Source organism: Fukomys damarensis, unplaced genomic scaffold, assembly GCF_012274545.1.
Source record: "Fukomys damarensis isolate Sample0158 unplaced genomic scaffold, DMR_v1.0_HiC HiC_scaffold_30, whole genome shotgun sequence".
NCBI classification, from domain to species: domain Eukaryota; kingdom Metazoa; phylum Chordata; class Mammalia; order Rodentia; family Bathyergidae; genus Fukomys; species Fukomys damarensis.
The window spans coordinates 67,675,103-67,702,623 of record NW_022900942.1 but is presented as its reverse complement, the minus strand read 5'-3'; the positions used below and the strand labels follow the sequence as shown (position 1 = coordinate 67,702,623).

At 50.3% G+C, this 27,521-nt stretch overlaps 1 protein-coding gene across 4 annotated transcripts in view; it reads left to right on the top strand.

The window, feature by feature from the left end:
* Piezo2 (piezo type mechanosensitive ion channel component 2) overlaps window positions 1-27,521 on the top strand; it is a 301,778-nt gene that overhangs the window by 195,244 nt on the left and 79,013 nt on the right. For all 4 annotated transcript variants that reach the window (XM_010639029.3, XM_033757327.1, XM_033757326.1 and 1 more), the window contains 9 exons: window positions 8,334-8,496; window positions 11,724-11,843; window positions 14,383-14,421; window positions 15,151-15,289; window positions 17,886-18,034; window positions 20,973-21,203; window positions 24,376-24,499; window positions 25,845-26,128; window positions 27,155-27,303. In XM_010639029.3, coding sequence (XP_010637331.1) covers window positions 8,334-8,496; window positions 11,724-11,843; window positions 14,383-14,421; window positions 15,151-15,289; window positions 17,886-18,034; window positions 20,973-21,203; window positions 24,376-24,499; window positions 25,845-26,128; window positions 27,155-27,303 — 1,398 coding nt within the window. The remainder of the gene's footprint in view (window positions 1-8,333; window positions 8,497-11,723; window positions 11,844-14,382; window positions 14,422-15,150; window positions 15,290-17,885; window positions 18,035-20,972; window positions 21,204-24,375; window positions 24,500-25,844; window positions 26,129-27,154; window positions 27,304-27,521) is intronic.

Below are 27,521 nucleotides of genomic sequence, written 5' to 3'. Positions count from 1 at the left end.
CCACTAGTAAAATTATGGGCTTGAAGATTTTCCTTATGGGAAAGTTTTTAACCAAAAATTTAATTTCTTTTAATAGATACAAGACTGTTAAGGTTATCTCTTTCCTCTAAAGGTTTGGAGTCTGTATCTTCCAAAGACTTTCCCTTCCTGTGTAAATTTTCAGATTTGTTGGCAGGAAGTTGTTAGTAATGTCCACAGTGTGATGTGATGATCTGAAACCAGCCCATGTGACTTGTGAGCCTCTCCAGTCATTGGAGCTTCAAATCTGCATGTGTAGTGGGAATCACAACAGACTTCCTGAAGTTTTTATGGGTCCGTGGTTACTGTGGGGAACTCACCTGCTGTTGGACTCTTTCTCTTCTGTGTTTATCTTTATTGGCCATTAACCATCAAGGACTTTAAAGTGAGATATTTAAGCCCATGTTAATATCATAGCTACTTGGGAGAAATTTGATTTGTGTTTGACAAAAGAGCCTCTGTTTGCTCCCTCTTACTTTGTATCCTCTGCTACAGAAAGCTGCAGGGCTTACAGGTTGAGTGAGGTTTAGTTGTCATAAAAAGCAGCACAGGTGCATGGAAGGTCAGCTGGTCCTTGGAGTCTTGGTCCTGATTTATTGCTCTGATTTCTTGCAGAGCTATGTTCAGGCAGAGAAAAGAGATCAGTGGTTAAAACACTCACAGAATCCAATATCCGTTTATGAACTGTCAAGTGACATCAAAGAAGTAGTGCCTATAATCATTACTTGAAAAGCATGTCCAAATGACCTCAATTTGTCCACAATTATAGTTCTGCATATAGCACACTTTTTACTGGGTACAAAATTGTCCTTTGGACATAATATGATTTAGTGTAAATATAGCATAAAACCCAACTACAGAAAATTGGCAAATAGTTGAAACATAAATGTGCCCCACAGTCTTCAAAGGCATGATGTAGAGCCCAGGAGACTCGATGCAGTTTTTCTGAGCTTGAAAAAACAATGTAGCATGAAATCTGTCAGATTACAATTTTCTCTCACACAGAACCATGTCTACAGGCTTGGCATGGCAACATGTTTAAAGTCTAAGTAGGAAACTAATGAAAAAGGATGGTTAAACATTGGCTGTGTTTTCCATATGATGCAATTAATTGAGCAGGAAGGGGAGAAATTGAAGCCAGAGTAGTGAAACCTCATGTGTAAAAGGCAGCATTATACCCACATCGCTGGCATGCCGCAAGAAGTAGGGAGGCTCGCTGGAAGGGGTCTTTAAAGACCATGCTAGTCTTGTCTGACATGAGGATATTTCATAAAGTGATAGGTGGCACAAACACTGCTTCCTGTGGGTATCTGACTGCATAGATGTTTCTGACAGTGGTCCCTGGTTTCATTCACAAATACAAGTTAATTGTGCTGCACCCACCACAGCTAGATTTTGGGCCTTTTGATTTCATATAGTATTTTGTGTTTGGAGAGACTTTGGCACCCTCCATCTGTGGTTCTCATACTTCCTTGCTGCCCCAGGAGTCTGAAGCAAAGACTGACCTGCTGGTGACAATGGATTGTCCTTGGGACCTGTTCCTCTTACCTCTCATGCCAGTCAGCAAGGGTGGTGGAGCGCTGTTCCGGCCCCTGGGCCAGGGTGGTGGGCAGTGTGTGAAAAGATCCCTTGGGAAATTGTTTTGCCCTGAGAGGGGACTTCTCCTGTTGAGGATTGCTGACTCTCCCCAAAGACTGTCCCCATTCTTGTCTTGGAAAACTGCAAAGCAACATTATTGAGGGCTATTGAAGTCAAGTTGAGTGTGGACTTCTGCTTTATGTAAGCCACAGGACTGCTGGCCACTTCCCCGCTCCCACATCACCTTGGCCTGGGAGGTGTTCATGAGAATTCTGTGCAGAGCATTTCTTTGTTTAGTGTAAGAAACTAACACACAGAGAACAAGGGGGTAAGAGAGCCCATGGGCCACAGTGGAAGGTATGGTGAGACTAATCTGAAATTGAGTGCAGACTGATCTTCCTTTCTTTGACCACATTACCATGATCAAAGAAGTCTTTCTTGGTGAATATCCTGACATTAATCATGACACGCAGGACAGTGATTTCAATTCTATGCAGCTGTTGTGTGCTGTGAAGTTACTGCTACATCTCATCACCTGAAGTCTAGTAATTAGCAACAAAGCAGTGGGATTTGCAATTGATTGACGATATAGTTTCCAGGTGCCCAGGAAGTCAGAAGAAAGCAGGACAGGGTATGGAGGTGGGGACGGAAGTGAAGAAGTGAAGTCCCTAATGGCTAAGGTCCTTGTCAGCCCCTCCAGAGCGGTCCATGCCATACTTGGGACAGGTTGGGTTTGCTTTCTGCTTACCAGAAAGTCAGCATGGTGAGTTCAAGTGACAGCAAGTGGGGGAAGGAGTGTTGGGGTGGCTCAGCATTCTTAAAAGAAGTCAGGAGATGAGGTGAGAGCAAAGAGCAGTTAAGTCTGATGGGAGGAGTTTTGCTGCATTTCTCAGGATCTGGGAAATCTGTCCATCGGTGTCCAACTGCCACTGCATTAGCAGGGAGCACATGGTTTTCTCGGAGGTTACTGTGGAAAGGCTCACTGGTCTCTGGGGGAGATGATAGGGGTGTGTCCGTGATTCTTGTGAGCAGTTGGGAGTTGCTGTTCAGTCTTGGGTGTATTTCCAGCGTCACAGTATGTACAGTGAAATGGAGAAAGAGGAAGGCTAGAAAAACGGAGAGCAGTTGTCTGGATGGTTCCTGTGTCCTTATTTTTGTACTTGACAGCAAACACTCTGGTGGTTTCTTGCTCAGTATTCTAAATCTGAAGTACCTCATCTCATTCTGTGTCTGCTGTACATTGCCTGTTCAAAACGTGGCAGAAAAGACTGCCTCCAGGTAGAGATTAGTGTTAAATGAGCCAGGTTGCTCCAGCTCACCTGAAGCGGGGTTGGGGTGACTGTGAGGCTTCAGTGGTCACTTGCAGGAGTCTCTGCAGGGCTCACGTGAAACAGATGCTGACCTTGAGAGTGAGCAGGGTCACTGAGAGGGCGCGGGCAGAGGCGCATGTTCCCACAGGTACCTTCCCGGCCTGGACTTGCCTGCAGGAATGAGGCGTCCCTCTTCCATGGCCGCCAGCTCCTCACCCCTCATAGCAGGTAGAGGAACCGTCACTGTCGGTGACAGTGGCCAAGAGCCACTGAGCTCTGGCTCAGTCCCATGGGGACCCCTCCACTCACGTCCGGCACCGAGCCCTGCTCCGGGAGATTGGCTGTGTGCAGTGGGGACAGCCGCGTGCACCGTGCTGGCCTCCCACCCGCGCCGGGCCACCACGCAAGTGCGCGGCCTGCGAGGGCTCCTCCTGCACTGTGCTGCTTCCCTTCCCTTTTGGTTAAAAGCCGTGGAGATCCATTCGGTTAAAAAGAGGTTATTGGAAATGCTTCCTTTGGAGGATTGTTTTCCCGGAATGTTGTAGCCATTTTTCGTCGGTTGAGAGGAACCCATTTCTTGGCTTCGCCGTGTATCAGCCTAGCCACACACGCACCCATCCCACTCCCTAGCGCTCAGTTCCTTACAGATCGACCTCCCTGTGAGAGCCCCTCACCAACTCCGGGGCTCTTCGGAAGAAAAGGCTGAACGAGAAGAGCTGGCTGTCCTCTCACACTCCCAGAATGCTTATCCTCCAGAAGCTCAGCGTGAGCAGCGTCGGCGGGTGGGGCGGCCGAAGGGAACGTGAGAGGACACTGCGGTTCCCAATCCAGTAAGAGTGGCGTGGCTGTGTGGTCCAGCAGCTCCACTCCGGGTTGTACACCCTAAAGAACCCAAAGCAAGATCTGGAAGGGACGTTTACCCTGTGTCATCACAGCGTCGTTCACAAGGGTGAGAGGTGGAAGTTCCCGTTGCTGGGTGAGTGGATGAACACAGTGTGGGTTACGCGTACGGTGGCACAGGAGCTGAGCCTCCGGTGAGATGGACTCTGACCCGCACTACCACACAGCTCGACCTTGAGCACCGTGCCCGGCACAGTGAGTCAGCCCCAGAGACCAGTGCCCTGGGAGTCCAGCTCTACAGGGCGCCCAGGAGAAAAATCCAGGCAAGAGTAGACCAGCAGCTCCCAGGAACTGGCAAGAGAAGAGAAGGGGGAACAGTTTGTGAACCCAGGGTTTCTACTTTGCAAGAATGAGATGCTGTGGATGTGTTTGTACAGTATCAGCAGAGTTAGCACCACTGGGCTGCGCCCGAAACGGTCAGTTTTGTGTACTGCATGTCTCCCCACAGTGAAATTTGTTTAGAGTGCGGCGTCAGTCTCACAGCCTCAGCATTACGTATCTCCACACGTGGCAGTTCCTGTTACTAGACACCGAGCAGGTGTGACCTGAAGCAGGTGGGCACTTTATAAATCTGCCATTGTGTGCACGTGGAAGCCAGTGTCCTGCCAAGTCACGATGGCCACGTATGGTCAGATGCCGTGAGTGCTCCAGAGTGGGACAGAAAGGGGCAGAGAGAGCTCTACAGGCTGGAGAGGCGTCTGCTATGAGCCTGTGGAGGCCCACAGAGCCCCAAGAGGCAGCTGCAGGTGTGTGGGCCTGGGCAAAGGAGGCTCAGCGAGTCCTTTGGTTGGCTGCCTCCGCTCAGCATAGGGAGTGCATTTCATACATAACCCGCACACAGTGCTGTCACAGGATCTGAGAGGAGTCACCCAGGTTGGCTCCTGTTTTGTTTCTGTTGGATTTGAGATCTCTTATTGTTTCCTAATCATAAACCTGATGTGTTAGCTTTTCATTGCTATACGAAAAATTTGACTCAGGCTAAGTTTATGAAGAAAAGGGTTTGTTTGTGCACAGTCCTGGAGAGTAGAGGGCAGTGTGCAGTGAGGGCATGGGGAGGATTCAGGGGGTGTAGGGCAGGCGGGCTCACCTCCCCGCAGGGAGCTGGGGGAACAGCGTCCATGGCCCTCGAGAGCTCACACCCAAGGATTCCCAGTGGGCTCTTCCTCTCAGGTCTACCACCCGCAGTCACCGCAGGAGCCTCTCGGGGCCAGACCACATCCAAGCCACACCACTTGGATTCTCAGAGTGAGACAGTGTCTTTGGCCACCCACACTTGCTGATTGGTTCATTCACAGGGTAACTTTCAAGATTCTCATGAACAGCTGGTAGAGAACAGAAGAAATATCCGCTGTAAATGACCCAGATGAACTCCTGTTATGCCCGTCCTCTTCTTAATGTCCAAGCTGATTACCTAAAGCCACGGGTGCTGGGCTCCAAGCAACAGTAGTGTCTCCCAGAAGTTCTTGGGGACCCTGTGTGTCTGCATCCCCGACAGCTCCTTCTACCTCCCTTCCTTTTTTAAAAGCAGGGACTTTACCATCCCTTAGTTCCTACTCCCGCCCTGACTGACTTGTGGGTGTAACTGAGTCTCATGTGTTCAGTTCAATTGAGTGCCTCAATCCAGAGTTGGGCAAGGTGACTCCAGGAGTAGTTGTGGATGGGTTGGCAGCCTAGCAGGCAGATGTCACCACATCACACCTGTCCAACAGCAGCACAGAGGGACAGGATGAAGCCACAGGAAGAGGCTGGGGACCAGTTTCAGGCTGCTGGTGTACATTAGCTGTAAGGAGTGAAGAAACTGCTCACCGCACAAAGGAGTGTCATAAATGAGCATGCAGTTCTGAGGACAGGCTGTGGCCGTAACAGAATCGTGCACTCCTGGGCCACAGCCAGCTCCCTGGCTGAGCAGGATGGAAAACACAAGGGTGTTGGAAGAGAGAGGCGATTGGAGGTGCAGTTGGAACAGAAGGCTGCAGTCCTGAGAGTCAGAGTTGAAGCCCTGCTAGGCCTAAGATGTTGGTGGCTCTCAGAGAGAGACTAAATGCACTTTGCATACAGATGGACAGGAGCTTTTTGGTGGCCATGGGCAGGATGCTGTGGTTTAGATCTAAGGTGTCCCTCTGAGGTCTCCAGTGTTTGGAAGGCGATGGGCTCACCATTTGGGGTTGGACGTACAGTGTGGAGATTTCAGAAAGTCAGAAGCCTCCCTGTGCTGCTCCTTGCATCTGCGTGGCCCAGGACTAGGTAGGGCTACACCCCTCCTTCTTGTGGCTTTGGGAGACCTTTCATGTTTAGGGTACAATTGTCCCAAAAATGTCCTTCAGTGTCCAGATATCACCCCAGCCCCAGTGCCGTCAGACTTCCCTTGCAAGTGTCCACCCAAGACAGCAGTCACTTAACAAACACCCACACACTCTCAGGGGAATGAGGCGAACCGGGCTCCACATGAACCAGGGACGTTCGGGATGCAGCAAAGGGAGAGGGTGGACCACGCATGGCCTCGGTCCCGCTGCTGTGGGCAAGTCAAGGTCATCACTTGACTGACTCGCTGACACACAGACGCACAGGCTCCAGGGCCCCACAGATCCCCCAGGCCCTTTGTCTAAGACGCAGAGGATGTGCGTGACCCGCACTCCCGCTGCAGTGGAGATAATGGGCTGTATTCTTTCGGGAATAATGAGCAAACGCGTTGGCACACGTGCAGAAATGTAGATGCAGATGTCTTTCCAGACACTTTCGACGTGAGTTTGGTGGGGTCTGCTGACGGGGAGCCCCTGAGGTGGGCAGCTGCCTCCCTCCCCGCTTGGTCAGGGTGAGAGCCGGCCAGGGGGACCCTTGCCTTATAGTGTCCACTTTCTCCATAGAGGACATTCCTTGTGGGGACAGCGGGTGTGCGCTGTGTAGCTTCTACACATGTTTGTGAGATCCCACACCTGGTGCCGCAACAGCTGCCCTTACACGTGTGCGTGTGGATGCATGCACAGTCCACTGGGAGGAGTCAAGGCCCCGTGGAGAAAGTGTGGAGCGCAGAGGTCTCGTGAAGTCCTTCACAGGCTGTAGAGATCGGGCCACAAACAGCTGTGGAAAATTACCGTTCAAGTACCGATGGGCAAAGCAGGTACTTGGAAACTGCAGCTGGATGAGGTCATTTCTAGCTGAGGTGCCAGGTGTGAGGACTTGGAAACTAGAACCGACCACTTATATTAACCTAAAAGCCCATCCGATTTTAAATCTAAGAGCTTTTTTCATTCTGTGTCCTTTCTGCAAGAAATTACATTTCAATATAGGGCTGTAAAAAACATGTTCAGAAAATTCCACTACTCTGAGTAGATTCTTTTGTATTAAAGAATTTTTCTTTATATATTTTATTTTGCTTAAGATTAACATGTTTTAATTGTATATATTAATGAGATTCAGTGTGATATTTCTGTACTTTTTTCTTTCAGATGCTAACTACAAAAAGTCCTCCTGGACTTAAGGAAAAAGTCCTATAATAAAAACAAGTTCTAGTATGTTGTTTCTTTCTAGTATAATTGAAGCAAGTTAAATTTCTCTGTAGCTTTAAAATTTGTGTGGTATCACTGCGTTTGCTTTGTGATAGAGAACAGTTAGAATGTTGACAGGTTTTATGGAGGAAACCACACCATCCTTGACATCTTACAACTGAATATAAAACGTGGGATAAAAATTAAAGGAAGTTTCTGCTGCCTGCCTCACAAATGCCGGGACCTGAGTTTGATCTGTGGTGCCAAAAAAATAAATAAAAATAAAAACAAAGGAAGTTCATGTATAGAAGATGCAAACAGTAGAAAGGTATGGAATGCATTTAGCACATAAAAGTTTCATTTAGTAGCATCTTGTCTTTAAAAACTGCACATCCATATGAATTTCTAAATAAGTCATACATTTCCTCACTATATAATCAGAAGCATTCTGATTTATACTAGAAAGCAGCATCAAAAAATAAACCATTTCAAAATTTAACAAGCTTTGTAAAGTTGTCTTTCAAAGTAATTAATTACAAAACTTTGAAAAAATCAAATTTCCTATAAATGAAATTTGACAGAAATGTATCTTACAAAAATTCTGCTTAGTATTTGACTTTTACAGCCAAACTACAGAACTATGTCCAATTTCAATATTTGCCCCATAATATCAACACTAGCTAAATAGCTCATGCTAAGTCCAGCCAGAAACAAAATATTTGCTCATTTAGTTGGACCTGGTAACATGTTACCACATACTTGGAATTTCAATAATGCAGGGTTTTAATAGGGCTGATTGACAATTAAAATGCACGTTTCTAAAAGGGGTGTGAAGATTTTACGTTAGCTAGATTTTTGAGCCAGTGTGAAGATCATCACTCTGATGTTGGCATCACTCTATACATTATGCACACGTGTTTTCAGAGTGTGTGGGACGTATGCACATCACACGGGCCTGCATGCATTATGCCATGCTGCACTTACGCACCTAGGGCAACCACTGTTACAGACGGCTCAAGCCATTTTCTTTGTTTTTGCACAGGTTGTTCGGTATCAAGTCAGTGATCCAAACCGACTGTTCCAGTACTTGGAAGATCATCGTCAACCCAGACCTGTCCTGGTACCACCACGCCAGCCCCATCCTGCTGCTGGTCATGTACTACACGCTGGCCACACTGATCCGCATCTGGCTCCAGGAGCCCCTCGTAAGGGTCCAGGGTCCCCCTGCTCTTGTCTGCGGAGCAGCCGGGGTCTTCCAGGGAGAGGCTGTTCCTCCTGCCTCCCTGCTGACCCAAGGTGCTCCTGCATCAGTCACTGCCTGATCATGGTGCCTGATGCTGCCGAGGGTGAGGAAGGCAGAATCTGGTCAGGGTGAGAGCCGGCTTCCTTTGCGGGTGCCACTCAGGGCCACCACGAGTCACTAGCAGGGAAGGGGGCTGAGGTTTCGTTTTTACTGAGCATTTACTAAGTGCAGGTCACACAGTAGGCTGTTTACAGACTTCATCTCACTCGACCCCTAAATCCCCCTGAAGAGTGAGAATCATTTCCATGTCACAGTTGAGGAAAATGAAGTTACAGAAGCCCATTTTTCTGAAATCATAAACTTACTGATGGGTGTAAATCAGTATCCAGCTCATGTCAAACAACTAAGGTGGCGAGGACCCCGCCGCCCCTTTCTCCGTTGTGGTGGGCATTCCCAGGCCTGCCCCAGCCTAAGAGCCTTAGTGCCTGCAGCCCGCATGGTGGGAGGGCCCTCGGGTGGGGACAAGGTTGTCCCCTGTGGAAGCACTAGGAGCCCCATGCCTCTGCGGGAGCACAGAGTGTGAGGCCTCTCTTGGGTCCTCTTGCGTCTCCTTGACTGTGAGGAACTCAGCTTCCAGGTAGGGTTGGGTCAGAGCTGCCTTGCTCACCACCGGCAGGGGGCACTACTCATGACAGACGCCACTCTGAGCCTGGCTGAGCAAGGCCTGTGGTTTATTTTCCCCTTCCTCACTCATGTCTAGGCCTGGAGCAGTTTCCCTCCTTGCTCTCTCATGTCCTCACACCCACCGACCGTGACAGAGCCACATACACAGCCCATCAGTCAGCCAGCAGATGCTTGTGCAAGGCCAGGTGAACATGCCCACAACAGGCAGGACCCACCCTTCCTCGGGGAAACGGTCTGGGGCAAGTCGGAGACACCCGACAGAGTTGTGTGGGAGGGTAGGTGAGGTGCACGTCTCTGTCCCACCCTGGCAGAGGCACCGTGTGTCTGTCTTCCTGCCTGTGTGGCAACTGTGGCCCATCCTGGGGTCGTGTATGAGGACGCTGCCATGCATAGGAGTGTTAGCAGGGTGCTCAGCGTGTCTTCCTGCTGAGCCCTGGGGGATGCTCACACCAGTGCAGCTCCTCTGTAAGGTCGGAAGGGGTCCCCACCATCTGGTGTCACATTTCTCCAGCTCCCTTATGAAATGGGACTACGCCAGAAAACCCTGTAAAATGTCATTATGTTTTACTCCCTTCACTAACATATGACGTGGGACTTAAAAATACAGTGAACATGTGAATTTCTAAAAAGCACTACAGTAAAAGACACATTGCCACAGATCCCCCTCAGAATTCTCCCCCTTTCTCTGAACACACTGTCCCACCATCCTGGCCACTTTCTTCAGCTCTGGAGTCTTCCTTTGTGAATGTCTTTAGCTGCACTGTCCTGGATGCCTCATGTCCTGAATGGATTCAAAGCGTTTCCTTTTCATGGCCATTCTGAACTTGGGGAAGAACCGAAAGTCACGTGGTGCCACATCACATCTGCTGAAAAAGGTGGATGAGGACACAGCACCACATATCCATGTCGTGCGTTTACCATCTGTTGGAGGGTAGTCAGCAGTGGGGTTCGCTGTCATTTTTTAATCACACCTTGTATAGACTCACAAGAAAAGAACTCCAGAACTGTTTCAGAAAGGTGCAAGAACAACGGGACAAGTGTATTCCAAGAGAGAGAGGGTATTTTGACGGACGTTAATGGCAGTGTAACAACTTTTTACTGTAATAATTTTTTTCAAAATTTAAGCATCCACCACACATTTTAGCATTCATTGTACATATGAATATGTATATGTCCATAAAATGGTGTACATAAGAAATTAAAATGTATGTGGGAACTGTCCCTTACCCTTAGAGATGTGGGCGCTGCAGCTGTAGGAGGGCCCTGCCTGTGGATTTCCCGTGGGACCACGTGGTCTCGCTGTCCCTCCAGGCCCCACCATATTCTGTGGTCTCGGCAATGAGCTGTCTGGGAAGCGAGGGGAGGCAGGGACAGGGCTGGGCACCCAGGCAGGAGCAGCACCGCTGGCCTTGAGGCCCAGTGTCCACACCTGGGGGTCCACCTCATAAGTGGGCAGGGGCAGGGGCAGGAGACATTCCTGGTAAGGCAGTGTCAAGAGGCAGAACACTGACCGAGTCACACTGCAAGGGACCTGGCACATTCCATGAAAAATGCCAGCTGCTGGCAGTGGGAGTGGAGGTGAAGATCCATCAGGTTGGAAGACAGAGCAGCAGCTGTCGAGGGGTCACGTCCTACCGATGCTCCTGCACTTGCGGTGGGGTCACCTCCCAACAAGCCGTCAGGAGCTGAGAATGCTGTTAAGTCAAGATTCAGTAAAGATGACGAGGTGGCCCTGGGCAGCTCTAACCAGCCTCAGATCACAGGCTCTAACCACAGGGGTTAGATGGGGTCAGGCAAAGCCCTTTTCTTCGAGCCCTGGGTGTCTCTCTGCTGTCTACTCTGGGGCCTGGCCCCGGAGGCGCCCAGCAGAGTGATGGGACAGCACTCATTGTCACCACCAGATCGGGGAGCAGGGAAAGTGCTGCCCCTGCTGTACGTGTGTCCCCACACTGGCAAAATGAGCCATGGTAACTCGGGAACGTCTGCACAGGGCCCCACCTGGCACCCTACCTGGGAACCAGGAGCACTTCCTGTAGACATTCTGCCCTGGCTCGCAGAACCCAGGGGTGGGCAGTAAGCCCCAGTCCTCTCCCGTCTACCAGCGGCACATTGGTGCCTGTCCCATGGGGGCCTCTCAGCTGGGAAGGTGTCGAGCTCGCAGTCACCTGTACCCTCCGTCTGCTCCCTCTGCTGTCCAGCTGGCGGGAGGCGCCCTAACGTGGTTGGCAGGGCTTGCCTAAGCTCCGAGCTGGGCACAGAGCACACTCTGGGCAGCTGGGCCATTCCCCTAAGTGCACACTGAGGCGGTCTGGGGCTTTTCAGGAAACAGCAACATTTCACATCCTTGTCTGTATGAACCCAAAGACAGCGTTTTTGTTACTCTGACTGTCTGTCACATCCTGTGGAGAGAACACATTAGCTTTGAAAATGATCAGAGGCGTAGGTGGCCCCCACCTGCCCAGGCTGCTCCGGGAGGCAGAGCAGTGGCTGTGACTCTGTGTTCAGGTGCCAGACGAGATGGCCAAGGACGAGGACCGTGCCCTGGGTGACAGCCCCAACCAGCCCTCGGCAGAGCGGCGACGGAGCTTGTGGTACACGGCCCACTACCCTGTCGATGAGAGGAAGGTGAGCTAACACTTGCTTCTGCAGAGGGGCCTCAGCCGGCAGGGTCAGCACGGGCCGCTCTGGGTTGTGCAGAGGGTGGGCTGAGCAGGCTCAGTGTGGGGCGCTCTGCAGAAGGGCCCAGTGCTTCCAGAGGAAAGCCACGCCCCAGCCTGGGAGGACACCACTCATGTCCTAGAGGGACGTTCTCCATTTCTTTTTTTTTAAACTTCTACATTTAAAATATACGTAAACAAGGAAGCGGTGTGCGGACATCCTCTGCGGAGTGGCCAGCCGCTGGTGGTGCATTGTATGCGCCTCACAATCCATGGACATGTGTTTACCTTTCAGCGTCCCTTCTGTCAGAGCAGTGTGGACCCCTGAGCATGGCCACACTGAGGAGGCAAATGCTATTACACTCTTGGCAGGTCCCTGGTTGCCCCATGCCAGCTTGTGGAGGAGCAGCCCCTCAGACTCGGCTGGCAGCTGGGGACAGTGCTGTGGGCGGGGACAGATGTTCTGAGCTGTCGGGGAGTCTGGGGTCCTGGGGTCACTGCTGCCTCACCTAGCACCTGGCTCCAGATGGCAGACAGTGAGAGGCTTTGGCCACTATGTTTCTGGTGAGGCCTGGGATTTCCGGGGACCCTAAGGCCTGTTGGGTGCTCATGATCACAGCTGATCCCCAGTTCGCCCCGTAGAGAGGGCTTTAGGCCGAGCACTTTGCAGCCAAGAGTACACAGCAGAGCGGAGCAGGACAGCCAATGTTACTTGAGAAAAACAACCCTCCGCAGCTGGCGAGAGCCACAGCCCCACCTCGTGGCGATGTTCTGGTCCATGCGTGCACACGGAGGCCGCTGCCCTGCAGGACTAGAATGACCTGGAAGTGCCCACCTCCCGGCGTGGGGCACCATGGCCCTGTGCAGTCCTCCCGTGTTGGTGGCGACACTGGCAGACAAACGTGTCATGTAGCACAAATGGACGGCGCCCCAGGGTCTGCAGGAGCTCAGTCTGCCACGGCTGCCACCCCTCTCCCTGCTCACCCAGCCGCTCCCATCTCCACAGCCCCCCACAGGGCCAGGGCCTGTACAGGGGCACCACGCTTGCCATGAGACCTCATTTCCCAACGTACTCCCTGCCGTTGCTGTGTCACAAGCGCGTGCAGTGCCGACCACAGTGCCGTGCTGTATCAGGCATGGCCAGGTGTGTGGCAGAACCTGCCCTGAGCCTGGGCAATCTCACCTTGGGATGCACGCGTGCTCCCTAGCAGCGCACCTGTGAGCATGCGTCTCAGCATTCACCGAGGCCTACGTTCCTGTCTGGGATCCCCACCTTGATGCGCACATCTTTTTACTATTCTGTGTGAGCGGCAGGCCATACAGGATGTCTGCCCTGGGTCCCAGTGAGCATCCGACCCCGTGTCCCCATATGCACCACGTTTAGCTGCAGGACGGAGGGGGCAGAGCATGGTCCTTCAGGTCTGGGCACTTGGCCGGTTGCCAGGCGGGATGGTGCCAGTTAGAGATGCACTTGGACCATGGGGCGAGCAGATGTGGTGGCGCTGTGTGGCTCCGGGTCCAGGGTTGTCTATCTCTCAGCAGCGCACTCCCGTGCTGCCTTATGCAGCTTGTGCCTCTGACTCAGACTGGCTCCCCACAGCTGCGGCCGGGGCATCCCCGGAAAGGCTGTAATGCCAGGAGGGACTCACATACCCTCTTCTTCCAGCCTCAGGCCCCTGCTGGCCAGGCCCTCTGCAGGACTCAGCCAGAGCAACTTCCCCTGGCAGACCAGCCAGGCATTAAAAGACCACACAGGAGCAGGCAGCGGCACCCGCCCCAGTATTCGGTTCTCTTTGAAGACGTGGACATCTCAATCATTTATTCACGTTACACAGTGGGTTTTTAACGACCTCCTAAGTAACTGATTGTTGAACACCTCTCTTGGAGTTTCTGAAGTGGCAGATACTGGTAGATCGAGTCCACACCCTCAACGGTTCTCTGGGGCTTCTAAGAATTTAACCAAGTCCAGACTCCAGAGAGTTGCAGACCCATTTGCTGTGCTAATAATTATTCTAGGAAAGCCCAAACATTTGGCACCAATTAGCTTAAAAGCATGATCATATAATAATTATTTTGTTGTGGGTAACATGCAAATCTTAAATAGTCTCAAACTTCAGTACAATCAGTGTTTGGTTGTTTTTTTTTTTTTTTAAGAAGCTTTTCTTGAAGAGGAAATACTTTGAAAATTGTGTAGCTTTTTCTAAGGATTTTAGCAGCATAAAACCAAGCACCTTATTTCATTAAAAGAGAGCACCTAAAAAGATAGCAACTTCTGTGGTTGTGTAGTTGCTCTCATGATGAAAACTAACTAAACATGGAAGTGGCCACAGTAACTGGCGTCAAACAGCTCAGTCCCCTGTCACTTAACTTAATTCTGCATGGCAGTACTAACGACTGCCCCTCCAGCTAGGAGTGCAGGTCTGCGCGCGAGAACTTCATAGATGGTGTGTAAGTGTCATCGCGCTTTCGGCTCCTCATAACGTGCTGTCCTGCATTGCTTTTTGCAGCTTTTATCCATGACCCAAGATGACTACAAGCCATCTGATGTTAGTATACCCTTAGAATTACCATTTATGCTTGCGTAAGTCACTTGAAAGTTACAAATGGGGTGAGCGCCTCTGAGTCTGCTTAAGGACGTATAAGCTTTTCGGTTATTTTTTGCAGAAATGATATCTGTTTTATTGCTGTTACAAAGGCTGACTCACACTGTGACCTTGTGTATAACTACACAAAGTGTATTTAAACCTCCAAAAAGCCTTGTCTTTCTCTGGGGCTGTGGTTTAAGCATTTTGTGCTACAGCTGTGCTGAGCAGCATAATTTACAGGAGCAGCCGCGCATACTCATGAATACACACATGCATGTACACATATGTGCTTAGCCTGGCAGTGATAAGACCGAGGCAGTGCGCAGCCTCGGTGGTGGGCATGGATCCTGGAGGGCACCCAGGCTGAGATCTAAGCCCTCTGCAGAGTCCTGGGCAGTGTAGGGTAGGACGGGTGGGTGCAGGAGGGTCTGCAGGGCCTCAGAGCAGTACAAGCCCGGGCTGTGCCTCTGTGGGCCTTGCCTGGGGATGCTGAGTGGTTTGCCTGTGCTGCCGCCACTCTGTGTAGACAGGGTTTGGAGAGGGACTGCACACATTCACCTTGCAGGAGTGTTTGCATAGTTGGCAGTCCGCTTCCCTTTGGCTGCTGGCTGTGGAATGGCGCATGGTGTAGGGGCGGTGCCCACAGATGCCCAGAGCCGTACCCAGCTGTCCTCTTCCACCCCACCACAGGGCCTGCTGGTGACGGTGAACGGCAACCCTGTGGACTACCATACCATCCATCCGAGCCTGCCCCTGGAGAACGGCCCTGCCAAAGCCGACCTGTACTCCACACCCCGCTACCGATGGGAGCCTTCGGAGGGGTCCACCGGTGAGGAGCCCAGGCCCTGGGGCCACAGTCGTGATCCTGGCCCCCTCATCTTTCCTTCGCTGTTTGTTCCGTTTGCCTCATTACTTTTCAACAGGCACCTCACCTTCCTGCTCAGCGTCTCTGAGCACTGGCTCCGAGTGGCACCAGCCTGTTGCTGTTTGTGTTCCATTCTTATCTGCAAAACAAGTGGCCAGATGGGTCAAACTTAGGAAAACAAAATGTTTTAGCTGGGCATGGTGGTGCACATTGTAATCCTCTCACTCTGGAGGCTGAGGCAGGAGCATTGCTGCAAATTCAAGTCCAGCCTAGGATACACAGTGAGTTCAAGGCCAGCCTGGACTACATAGCAAGTCCCTGCCTCAACAAAACAAAACAAATTCAAATGTGTGCACTTAATAGCATGAAACCTACATGGACATGTGTGTGTGTGTGCGTGTGTCTGTAGAGACCTAGGTCTCTATCTGTATGTTGGCCTATCATTGGTATTGCGGCGATAGTCGCTGCTTCTTTGGATGGTTTATGGCTGTTGTAAGAATGAGTCCTTCTTGCCCGTTCAGGAGGCCTGGCCCAGTGGGGGACATTTGCCCAGACCCAGTGAGTCCCTGGGGTCCCAGGACTGAGGGCCAGGTCAGATGTTGCACTGTCTCTCCTTTTACTGTGTCTGCAGAAAGCTCTTCGGGTGATAAATTGGTGCCCTGGGATCGAGCTCTTACCACGGATTTGTTTTCAGTGTCCTTTGAACAAAAATCTAGTGACCAGCATCTTAAAGGCTGCAGCCCTGACCTAGAAACAGAAATTCTGGAGTGGCTTGGAGAGGGTGGACATGGGCAGCACCAGCCGCTCAGCCTTGCAGGCACTGGTGGACTCAGCCGCTGCTGCCTTTCCCCAACCCCACGGCCCACAGTTCATGGAGAAAGAATCAGTTGAACAAGGAGGAAAGGGAGAGTGGAACACGAGCCAGGGGCGGCAGAGCAGCCCAAGAGAAGGCAGGGCCCTCACCTGCACCCGGGCACAGTAGCGTCCCAGGAGACCTTTTGGCATCACCCTCCCAGCCCGTCCTGACGTCCGGTTCTGCCTGATTCTTCTCCGTACTTCCTGCCACTGCCCTCACAGTGCAGCCACCGCTACCTGGCAGCACAGCGGGTCCATCAGGTCACACTCACCCGCGTTTTCTCTGAGGTTGGATCAGTGTCAGCCTGCCCTGCACACACATATGCGCACACGCACACGTACACCAGCTCCCATGGCTCCCATGCGCTGTGCTGGGAGCCACTGGTTTGCCACTTCTGTGGTCCACGAGCAGGCAATTTAGGCTCCAGATCACCTGTGGCAGAGTTCAGGGTCTGGATGCTCCCAAGTTACCACTCAGAGCCTCGGTCCAGAGCCACAGACGCAGTCTCAAGGGTGCACTGGGGTAGGAGCCAGGCCAGGGACACAGGTCACAGCCGAGACCCCTTCTTTTTGCTTCCTGAATGAGAACACATGGCCTTTTGCCCACTGCCAAGGCCACCCAAGCACACTCACACCATAAACTGAGCTTTCAGATGTAAAGCGAAATCTGAAAAGTTGTTTTGATACTCACTCTACAGACACAGGAGAGGCTGGGAGTCATGATGCACCCCTGTAATCCCAGCACTTGGGAGGCTGAGGCAGGACAAAGTTCACCACAAGTTTGAGGCCTGCGTGGGCTACATAGTTCAAGGCCAGCCTGAACTGCATAGTGAGACCCTTTCTAGAAACAATGAATGGAGAGAGAGAGGAAGAAAGAGAGAAAGACTTCAGACACAGAAGCATTGCAAGCAGAGCCATAGGGCACTGCCAGGCTGGGGTCCTGGTGCTGGAGGATGAGATACAGAACCCCCTGCCCTGCTTGGGGTGGCAAGAGGTGGTCTTTGGCTTTTCTGTGGTTTATTCTTTCTCTTCAGAGTGCTAGCACACGCCCAGCTGTGACTCTTTCTGTGCAGCCCCCTTAATTTGAACAAGAAAGACAGGAGGACATTTTACCTGGTGACTCACATCTCTCTGGGGCAGGAACCCAGGTGTGACCAGCTGGGCCCCGCCTTGAGGTCCCTCATGAGCTGGCATCAAACCCTCACCCGCCCTGTCTGCTGGAAGCTGGTGGGTGGGAGACCTCAGCTCCTGCACCAGGTAGAGCTGCTGAGCAGTTACAACCCAGCAGCCACAGTCTCAGGGACAGGTAACAGAAGGTGTCCATGGCAGAAGCCATCGTCTCTTACAGCAGAACCTGGGGGTGGCGCTTGGTCTCATTTCCTGGGGAGCAGTCTGTGGGTATGAAGCCCAGTGCACCCAGGGCCTGAGTACCAAGAGGCTGAACTTCCGGGCTCCCCTCGGGCACTCTCCACTTCCTCTCCCATGGAGGTTTTCCTCCTGCACTTTCCGGAGCTGCGTACCATACACTTGACCACCCAGGACCTATGGATTCCTTTTGAATTCTAGGGGTTTTATTAATTAGAAATAATTCCCAAAGTCTGAACTAAAGGTCCTGCCCAAACCTCGCCTGAGCTGCAGTACTTGGGATGTGTCCATGAATGTCAGCTGTCTGCATGGTAGTTACATGACCCCTCTGGCTGTCTAGAAAAGAAAGAGGATGAGGAGTATGGGAAGGAAGAATTTGAAGAGGAAGGGAGCCAGGAAGACAAGAGAAGCATTAAAGTCCATGCCATGGTGTCCGTGTTCCAGTTCATCATGAAGCAGAGCTACATCTGTGCCCTCATTTCCATGATGGTAGGTACCGGGCTACCGCCAGGCTGGGTGCTGTATCCAGGGTGCCCTGCTTCAGGCCAGCATGGGGGCCTGGCATCCCAAGGCCTTGGCTGACCGGTCGGCCGTGCTGGTTTTTCATGGGGTATTGTACTGTAGGCTGCAAAACCATCTCCTCTCCGACTCTGCTGGCCTCTTTTTAACATTAATACTTGTATCTCGAACTTGCTTATGAAATCCAACTGTCCCCTATTTTGCCAACTTTGAAGACATGTTGGGCAGCTTTTCTAGATGATATTGAAGGAATTCAAGGTTAGCCACACTGCGACAGTGGGTGTGGCCAACATGTCTTGTCTGGGACACGGCCACCTCGATGCCCATAAGTTGCTTTCAGCCTGGAGCTCCCAGGTCCTGCCTGCCTCTGCCTTCCCACCTCCACATCACAGCTCCAGGAACAGAGATTAAAAAGCTCTAATCTGGGCCAGGAATTTAGCTCAGTGGTTTTGCCACCTGCCTTACAAGCACAAGGTCCTGAGCTCAATCTGGTACCAAAAAAAAAAAAGCTCTAATCTCTCTCCATCCTAAAAAAAAATTTCTCAGGACACCTGATTCAGTTTTGGGAAATCAAAATTCTTATTTAAAATATACCTCTTCCAAATTCTGTGTCAGTGGCGAGATTCTGTGGACACCTTGATGATAAAAAAATGAAAATATTTTATATCTTTAGGGAGAAATTCCCTAAACACAGTTGCACAATGTCCTCAGTCCATCTGCTTCCTGGATAAAACTGCTAGCCCAGCACCAGCTCCCGTCAGGACTCCTGCCTTTTCTGAGAGGAGTCAGAACTGCCTAGAAATGCAAGGCGCTCCTCTGAGGTGGCCAGTTGCAGTCTTCAAATGGAATTCATTCTGGCACTTTAATGAATGTCTGACATTTCCATGTTCCTCCTCCAAAATGGCCACAAATCTCTGATGGTTAAATGTTAATAACTTAGCGTAATAAAGGCAATGTGCAGGGGGCTGGGGATTTAGCTCAGTAGTTCTGCCACCTCCCTCACAAGCACAAGGACCCAAGTTCGATCCCTGGTACCAAATAAATATATAAAAATAAAGGTGATGTGCAGTTCTGATTCTGAGTTCAAGAAAGTGTGCACTTCATATTTTTCCACTCTCACGTTGGTAAGTGTGGTCTTTTCCTTAATGAAATAGAGCTAAGATGAAAACAGCTTTGAGTATACGTTTTTTATTTAGTAGAAAAAAATCAGTTGTGAAGCACCAGTCCTTGCAAGACTGGCCCTGGCCTGGAGCAGTGCCATTGCCCTGATGGAGCTGCAACATTAAAGATTCAGCAGCCACGCCCGCCAGGAAGTGCCCAGCAGCAGGCTTTCTCCTCACAGACAGAACCTGAGCAATGCGGAGCCAAGTCTGCTAGGAAGATTTATGTGTGGATCCTACAACATGAAGCGGAAGGTGCTAGCTCTCAGACAGCTCCGCAGCCCAGCATGGGAAGCAGTGTTGTGTAGACTCTGCTCCCCGGCTCACAGCTGGGATGCGGGTGGCACCAGGACAAAGCCAGAGAGCTTTTTAGTGGCCCTGGCCCCCTGCTTCTCCCTGGCACCCACCCTCAGCCTCCCACATGTGAGCAGCATGGGAAGAGAAACTCTCAGGGGCCCCAGCCCCAGATCACACAAAAATGGCAAAGTTTTGTCTGCATTTCGCACTGGAATGGGAGCATTAAATACATTATTCCATACAAATCCATTAAATTTTTTATATATTAGACATTACCAAACCTTTGATACACACTATTTCTAAGGAAGAATATTTTCATGAAAATCATTCAGGTCTGTTACTAGCTTCATTTCAAGAAAAGCAGTTTTAATGTCCAGTTTATAAGTGGTTTTTTTTTCTTTTTTGTACCAGGGATTGAACTCAGGTCCTTGCGCTTACAAGGCAGGCCACCAAACCACTGAGCTAAATCCCTGGCCCTATAAGTGTTTTTTAACCAATGATTTTAAATAACTCATCACTTAAAAAGCGAGTGGTGTTTCAGGACACTTTTCCAAATTGCTGGGAGGAGATACTCATTTGTTCTCTGCTGGCTTCCTTTACCTTCATTCCGGTCTAGTCTCCCAGAAGTAAAACAGACCAGGAAAATATTTTGGACTTGAGAATTCTCTTGGTCATTCATGATGTACAAGAGTGTGATTGACTTCAGTGAGCTCCAAACATACCTAGCAAGTGCGTGTGAATGTCTTTTCACACACACACAAAACGTATCAGAAGCACATGGAGGTTTCCTGGAGTTGACAGCGGGTGTGGCCCTGACTTGCTGGTTGTCTGGTAGCTGCCATGAGGGAACATGTCTGTGTCTTTGAAAGTTTAACGGGGGAGGAAGCAAAGTGCCATTCATTCAGAGCCCACTGGCTACTTGCACTCGCCCTCACTGGGCAGAGGCTGGGCCTGGCCTCTGTTGTTGGATGTGGGGAAGCCTGACCCACAGCTTCCTCGGTGGACTCTCATTTCCGATGTGGCTCAGCTGCCTGAATCATACGCTTAACCATGTGATTCTCTGAGTGTTTTGTTTCACAGCTCGGCAACGGCTTATACTCACAAGTCATTCATAGATAACTCCAGACTGTTTTGGGAAAAGTCACTTACACTTGACTTTGGAAGAGTGAAGGGGAAGAGGCTTGGGCTAGCGGGAAGAGGAGTAGAATGCAGGTCCCCTCAGCTTTGGCTGTCCTAGAAGTCTGAAGGCGCACGGGCACACCGTCCGCAGCAGCGCCAGTTTGCCTGCCCTCCGGTCCTCTGTCTCGGGCCAGGCCCACTGACTCCGCACAGCTCTGTCCTCTTTCTCCTTTGAGCTTCCTTTACCTTCTCCTCACAGCACACTTTGACCTTACCAGAGTGGAGGCCGCATCGCACTGACCCTGGTGGTTTTTCTCTCCTCCCTCCCTGAGGCCTGGAGCATCACCTACCACAGCTGGCTGACCTTCGTGCTGCTCATCTGGTCCTGCACCCTGTGGATGATCCGCAGCAGGAGGAAGTACGCCATGATCAGCTCCCCTTTCATGGTCGTCTATGCCGATCTGCTGCTGGTGTTGCAGTACATATGGAGCTTTGAGCTTCCAGAAATTAAAAAGGTCCCGGGGTTTCTGGAGAAGAAAATGCCAGGAGAACTTGCCTCGAAGGTAAGTGAATAGAAAGCAATAAAACAAAACCACAGTAATCATATTAGTCATGTTAAGCAAAACCTTATAAGAAGCAGCTCCAAAGAGTCAGTGCTTTGCAAAAAGTGAACATTCCTAAGGCTGAGAACTAACTCTCGCTGCTTGCAAGTCTCTACATTGGAACCTGAACGCATACCACACCACATTTTCAGCTTTTCCTTGAAAGTGGCAATGCTTTCTACTTAAAGAAAAATCATAGTATAAATTATTTTTAGTATAAATTATAGTGTAGTAGCACATAGTTGTGCTAATAGCATAAAATGAAAATGGAAAAATACAGTGTAAAATGTAACAAGGGGCCAGAGGATTTTCTTCAACAGATTATCACTTTTAAAGAGATCTGTTTGTGCACTGTGCTAAAGTCGTTCGCTGCTGACAACATGCTTTCTCCAGTAATGTCCTAAACACATTTTAGCGACAAAAGCTCTTCTTACCCTTGTTCTTTCTTCTTCACCTCTTGCTGAACCTTCATCCATGATCAGAACATTCATAGTCTTTTCATGGCCAGTTGATTTTCAGGGACCATCTTGATAGTTTCCACTCCTTACTACCCATCTTGTTAACAGAGAGGCAGGCCCTGGCCGTGCCGCTGTGCACTGAGGACTTGGAACGGCAAAGGCAGTTCAGTACGTGTGTTCAGTGAGCCTCGCCATCTTTTCCACCAGAGAAAAAAGTCAGCATCTCTGAAGAAGTGACCTGTGGAACAGGAAATCCACCTTTTCCTGGGAGCAGCCATTTAAAGACTGCCAGGCACCCAAATCCACAGCAGTTAGCCGTACTAGGGTGCTAAGAGGCAAAAGATTGGCCCTTCCACCAGGCTTTCTACTAAAGAGCTTTGAGGTGAAGGGCAGTGTCATCTTTGTAGTGAACACCCCGGCAGAGGTGTTGTGTGTGTGGACCGTGGAGATTTCCTCCACTAATTCATTGGTCCCTCCATCGTCCTGTCCCCAACTCCCGCGCCTCTGCTCTCTCTCCCAAACTGTACACTGCTAAAAATCCCACCTCATATGCTCATTTACAAGTCTCCTTTATCTTTCCATCTCCTGACCACTTTTCTTTCCATCATTTCCCCTACTCACACATAACTGGTAAGCCTGTTTCTGCAAGAGAATTCAAACTCTTACCCTCTTGGCTGTGTATGTCCATTCCCAGCCAACTCAGTATCACAGGGACATGGAAGAGGCGCCCAGCTGGCATGGACAATGACTCCCTGTCTAATCTAAAAATAGCAGTTCTTCGGGAGGGAAATATTACTACTCACTTTAAAAACCAGATTCTGAGGGCCGGGGTTTTAGCTCAGTGGTTCTGTCGCCTGTCTCGCAAGCACAAGTTTCTGAGTTTGATCCCAGGTACCAAAAGAAAAAACATTCTGAGAAACTAGGCTCTGTTTTTATATTTTAATGCAACCAGAAGCTCAAAAGAGTGCCGGTTCTGTCAGACAGTAACGACATACCTCCAGGCTTTTTGAAAATCTCCAACACAGTGCTGTTCATAAAAACACGGCACTGAGCACAGATTTACGCAAGGTGCTGGTGAGTCCATGGAATGGAAATGAATCTGGCCTTGGTCCCCATGTGTCTGTGCACCTCTAACTGAGCTGGACTAAGTTTCGGGATGCATCCCTGGGCCCTGGTGTCTCATACCAGGCCTCAGCAGACTGTGTCACCCTCAGCTTTCAAAGCCTAGCTTGGACTCATCTTCCCTGGGAAAGACACCCTACAGGGCCCAGTTCCTCCAGCCTCTCTGAATAGGCTTCACATTCCCTTCCTGATTCACAGCTGCAGTTCTATCTGTAGTGATTGGCAGAATTTTTATGTCAGATTTTCAGAAGTGCACACTGTGGTTCTTGATTTCTTTAGGCCCTGGGTATAGTCACCAACAGGTAATGGACACTGGTCTATGTTGAAATAAAATGATAAATAGATATTTATAGATAATTAAGTAGATAGTTATCCAAAGAAAAAATGACTTACTTGCTTTTTTAAATTATTTTTTCATTTCTTCAGCAAGTATTTATTACAAACCTGCTTTGAACCACAGTGCGATGCCATTTCACATCTTCCAGGCCGATAATAAATGTCCTGTGGGCCGGGAGGAATCAGAGCTGGCCCACGCTGCTGGTGGGAATGTACAGTGTGCAGCAGTTTTGGAAAATGTTCAGCATTTGTTAGCGCCTCAAAATGTTGCACACAGAAGTACCATCCCAACATCTATCCCTGCTCGTCTTAGGGTTGTGTATCCCAGAGAAAGGCAGATGTGTCCACAAAACGCTCACACGAAGCCCCTCATGGCCACAGAGAAGCTCACACACCTTTATGCCTATTGGCTGGTGAATGAGCATATAAAGATCTTACGTTCACTCAACGGAATATTATTTCATAAGAAAACAGAACAAACAACTACATATGTCACTGTGTGAACAAACCTTAAAAACACTGTGCTGAGCATAATGTTGGAAAAGAACACATGGCATATCTTACATAATTCCGTTTACTTAAACTGTCTGGCTTAAGCAAATCTGTGCAAACAAGAAATTTGTGGTAATTGTTTAGAGCTAAGACAGGGAGATGAGGAGGTTACTGCTCTGGAATTCTTTTTAGAGTGAGGAAGATATTTTCAAATTGATGGCGTGATGGGTGCACAACACTGTGACTACAGTGAAACCATGCAGTTGCACTCTGTTTCTTTCGGTGCTGGGAAACGGGACCCAGGGCCTGTACATCCTAAACATTCCCTGTACCGCTGAGCTGGGCTGAGTCCCACACTTTGGGTGGTCAGCCATGTGGGGTGTGGATTAAGTCTCAGTAAAGCTGTGGACAGAGACAGAAGCAGTAGCCGCCCTGTCTGCCCCGAAGAGCAAGATCAGCTGAGGACAGGCATGTGGTGCTGTGGTCCCTGCAGCCTGCACCCTGCTTATTGTGCTCCTGGCCCAACATGTGCAGCCTCCTGAGCAGAGGGGCCGAGAAGCAGCCACTTCACTTCCCGGAAAAACCCAGAGGAATCAGCCCAGTGTTGGAGGCGAAGGTTTACTGACCGGGCCCCCATCACAGTGTGGAGAGGCCGCGTCTGTGCAGAGAGGAGTCCACACTGCACACGGTGTGTAATTCTTGTGCTTCTCACTCTCCCATTTCAGATTCTCTTCACCATCACTTTCTGGCTCCTGCTGCGGCAGCACCTCACGGAGCAAAAAGCCATTCGGGAAAAGGAAGCTCTTTTGTCGGAAATCAAAATAGGAAGTCAGGAAGGTGAAGAAAAAGGTAAATTAGTATGGACAGTGAGTGGCCACATTGTGTGTGTGTGTATGTGTGTGTGTGTGTGTGATCTGCAAAATTATAAAGAGCCCAAACTGCATCATAGAAACTCTGTGGTTCAGCCTAGATAGACAAGGGACTTGAATTCAGGGCAGTAAGGGACAAGATCACAGTGTGTAGCTGTTAGAGTTCGTGTGCCAGTTCACAGTGAGCATTGTAAAGGAGAGGAAAGTGACTCCCAGCAGCAGAAGTGCGGGTCAGAGAGGCTCAGTGATTCGCCACATGCATACTTTAGTGAGTACTGGCCCCACGCGACTGACACAAAGCTTTGAACTCGAATGCTTCCGTTTTCTGAAATAACACACCACAAGGTAAATGGAAGGGGTGGGGAGGAGGGGCAGTGACTGTTAGCATCTCCATAGCTTTAGGCCTGCGATCCAGACGACAAGAGAGTAGCGTGCTCCCGAACGCCCTGAGTGTACAGAGCAGCAGGAGAACGGTAGGTGCGGAGAGGTGAGGGCCGCCGTGCGGTCAGGTAGGGAGCTCTGCTGTGGACAGGATGCCGGGCCAGGCCTCAGTCCAGGAGCTGTGAGAAAATAGTGGAGACCAACCAGGACGCCTCACACATTTTCTTATTTAGACCTAACCCTCAAGTTGCTTCTCAATAGCAAAAATCTGTCTGTAAGATTTTAATCTTGCCTGTGATTTTGAACGTCAACGTGATGACTAGATGGACCGTTAATGCTGGTAAAGAATGGTTAACTGAGGACAGTGGCTCTGACCACCTCACCTGGTCTCCACTCCCCTTACTTGGGTTGGGTGGGGCTGGAGTAAGCGAAGCACACGTAGGGAGCCTTAGAGACACAGACGTGAGTCCTAACTACGAGCATATTTTAAAGCAGGAGGAAATGGTTTGGGTCCCTATGCCTACAGTTGCTTAGACTGGTTAAATATAATTATTCTTTGGACTTAATTTGTACGTTTTTGGTTAGGATGGTTAGCATAGTCATAGTCTAGAAAGGCTTGGATCACCTAGAGCCATGAAACAATTAGAATTTGAAATTGGCACAGTTATTTTGATTTCTGCTTTGATCCTGGTTCCTAGATATTGGAAATGAAAAAGTGTTATGAAGAAATTAGTATAAAATATTACTAAATGTGTTCTTTTGAGCTAAATTTCAGGAAGTTTGTGAAAATTATGTATGAACCCGGTGTGCGTGCTGTACTGTTTAAAGTCATCCAAGTCACATTCAGACACCTGGAGTAGACACGCCTGTCCCACGGGCTTCACCAGCCTGAGCGTGGCTCTGGTCAGGGTCCCCCTGTGACGGCACTGCTTTCTGTATTGAAGATGAGGAACTTGGAGAGGTGCAAGTGGAAGGAGAGCCCAAGGAGAAGGAGGAGGAGGAGGAGCCAAAGGAGGAGAAGCAAGAGAGGAAGAAGGAGGAGGAGGAGGAAGACGAGGATGACCAGGACATCATGAAAGTCCTGGGCAACCTGGTGGTGGCCATGTTCATCAAGTACTGGATCTACGTGTGCGGCGGCATGTTCTTCTTCGTCAGCTTCGAGGGCAAGATTGTCATGTACAAGATCATCTACATGGTGCTCTTCCTTTTCTGCGTGGCCTTGTACCAGGTAGGGAAAGTCAGCGTGGCACCTGATGCCAGTCCTTACCTGTCCCAGGAACACACTGAGCTCCCTCCCCAGGGAGTGCATGTTACCCTGAGCCCGGGGACTCAGCACCGAGATGACCGGTGAAAGCCAGGCGTCGCTCTGGGGAACCCCAGTGTGAGATTCACACATCAGCCCACTCTCCACTTAAAAAGTAGAGATTCTTTAAAACTTGAGAAAAAGTGTATAACTTTCTCAAAATTTCCCGATTCACAAAAGAGATTGTTGCAGTCGAATTAGATCTTTGAACCCCGTGTTTGGATGATGTTAAACAGTGGCGCATTCCCAGGGTGCTGGGGATGAGGAAACCCCATGTGCCAGCGTCCACGCATGTACACCTATCTGTGTGTGTCACACCAAGAGCACCAGCCTATCCCTAGCTGAAACTTACACAAGGCTATGTTGAGACGAGTTGGCCTCTCCAGAAGCTCCGCTTTTCCCGACATGAGAAGGGATCCAGTGATGGAAATGTGTACAACAGTAAAATATTTTTGGCAGATAGCCCTCAAAACAAAGCACAGCGGTGAGCAGAGTCCGTTACATGAAAGGATCTCGAGAAACGAGGGGACTTGTCAATGCTTGTGCCAACTTAGGATACATGGACTCCGACGAGTGCCCATAGCCTGTGGTAAAGAGCGGCATCCTCTCTCTCTGGCTCATGTTTGTACCACACAGCACCATGCTGGATTCCAGAGTTGCTGGTGTTTTCCCTGAACAATGACAGCAGTGAGGCAGTGCCCTCCCTCGGCTGCCTCCCAGGCCGGGCGCGCCTCTCCTGCTCTGTGCCCACAACCTGCGCAGGCAGCCAGGGGAACGGGGCTCTGTCCACACCCCCACCTGAACTAGGAACAGGAACTTTAAAAACTAAGCACAAGCTTGACCTTACTTTCCAGGGCTCCTGCTGATGGTCTCTTGTCTTAGACTCCAAGTGCTCTTCTGAGCTTCCTGTAGCCATCTTTCCTTCCTCTGCTCCCCACTTCCTGCTCACAGGTGCACTACGAGTGGTGGCGGAAGGTGCTGAAGTACTTCTGGATGTCGGTGGTCATATACACCATGCTGGTGCTCATCTTCATCTACACGTACCAGTTTGAGAACTTCCCCAGCTTGTGGGAAAACCTGACCGGACTGCGAAAAGAAAAGTATGTGGTGTGGTGGGCCGAGCGGGGGACAGGCCGGTTCAGGGAGATGTCCCTGCGTCTGCAGGGCCCTGGGGACAGGCTTCACCATGCCTGGCTGGGGCAGGGCAGGAGCTCCCTGGGTTCTGACTAAAATGCGACTTTGCATCCCCACTTTCATGAAGTGGTTTTCCAGGTGTCGGTCCCAGGACCTCGCCTGCTTGGCTGCTGGCTGTGCGTCC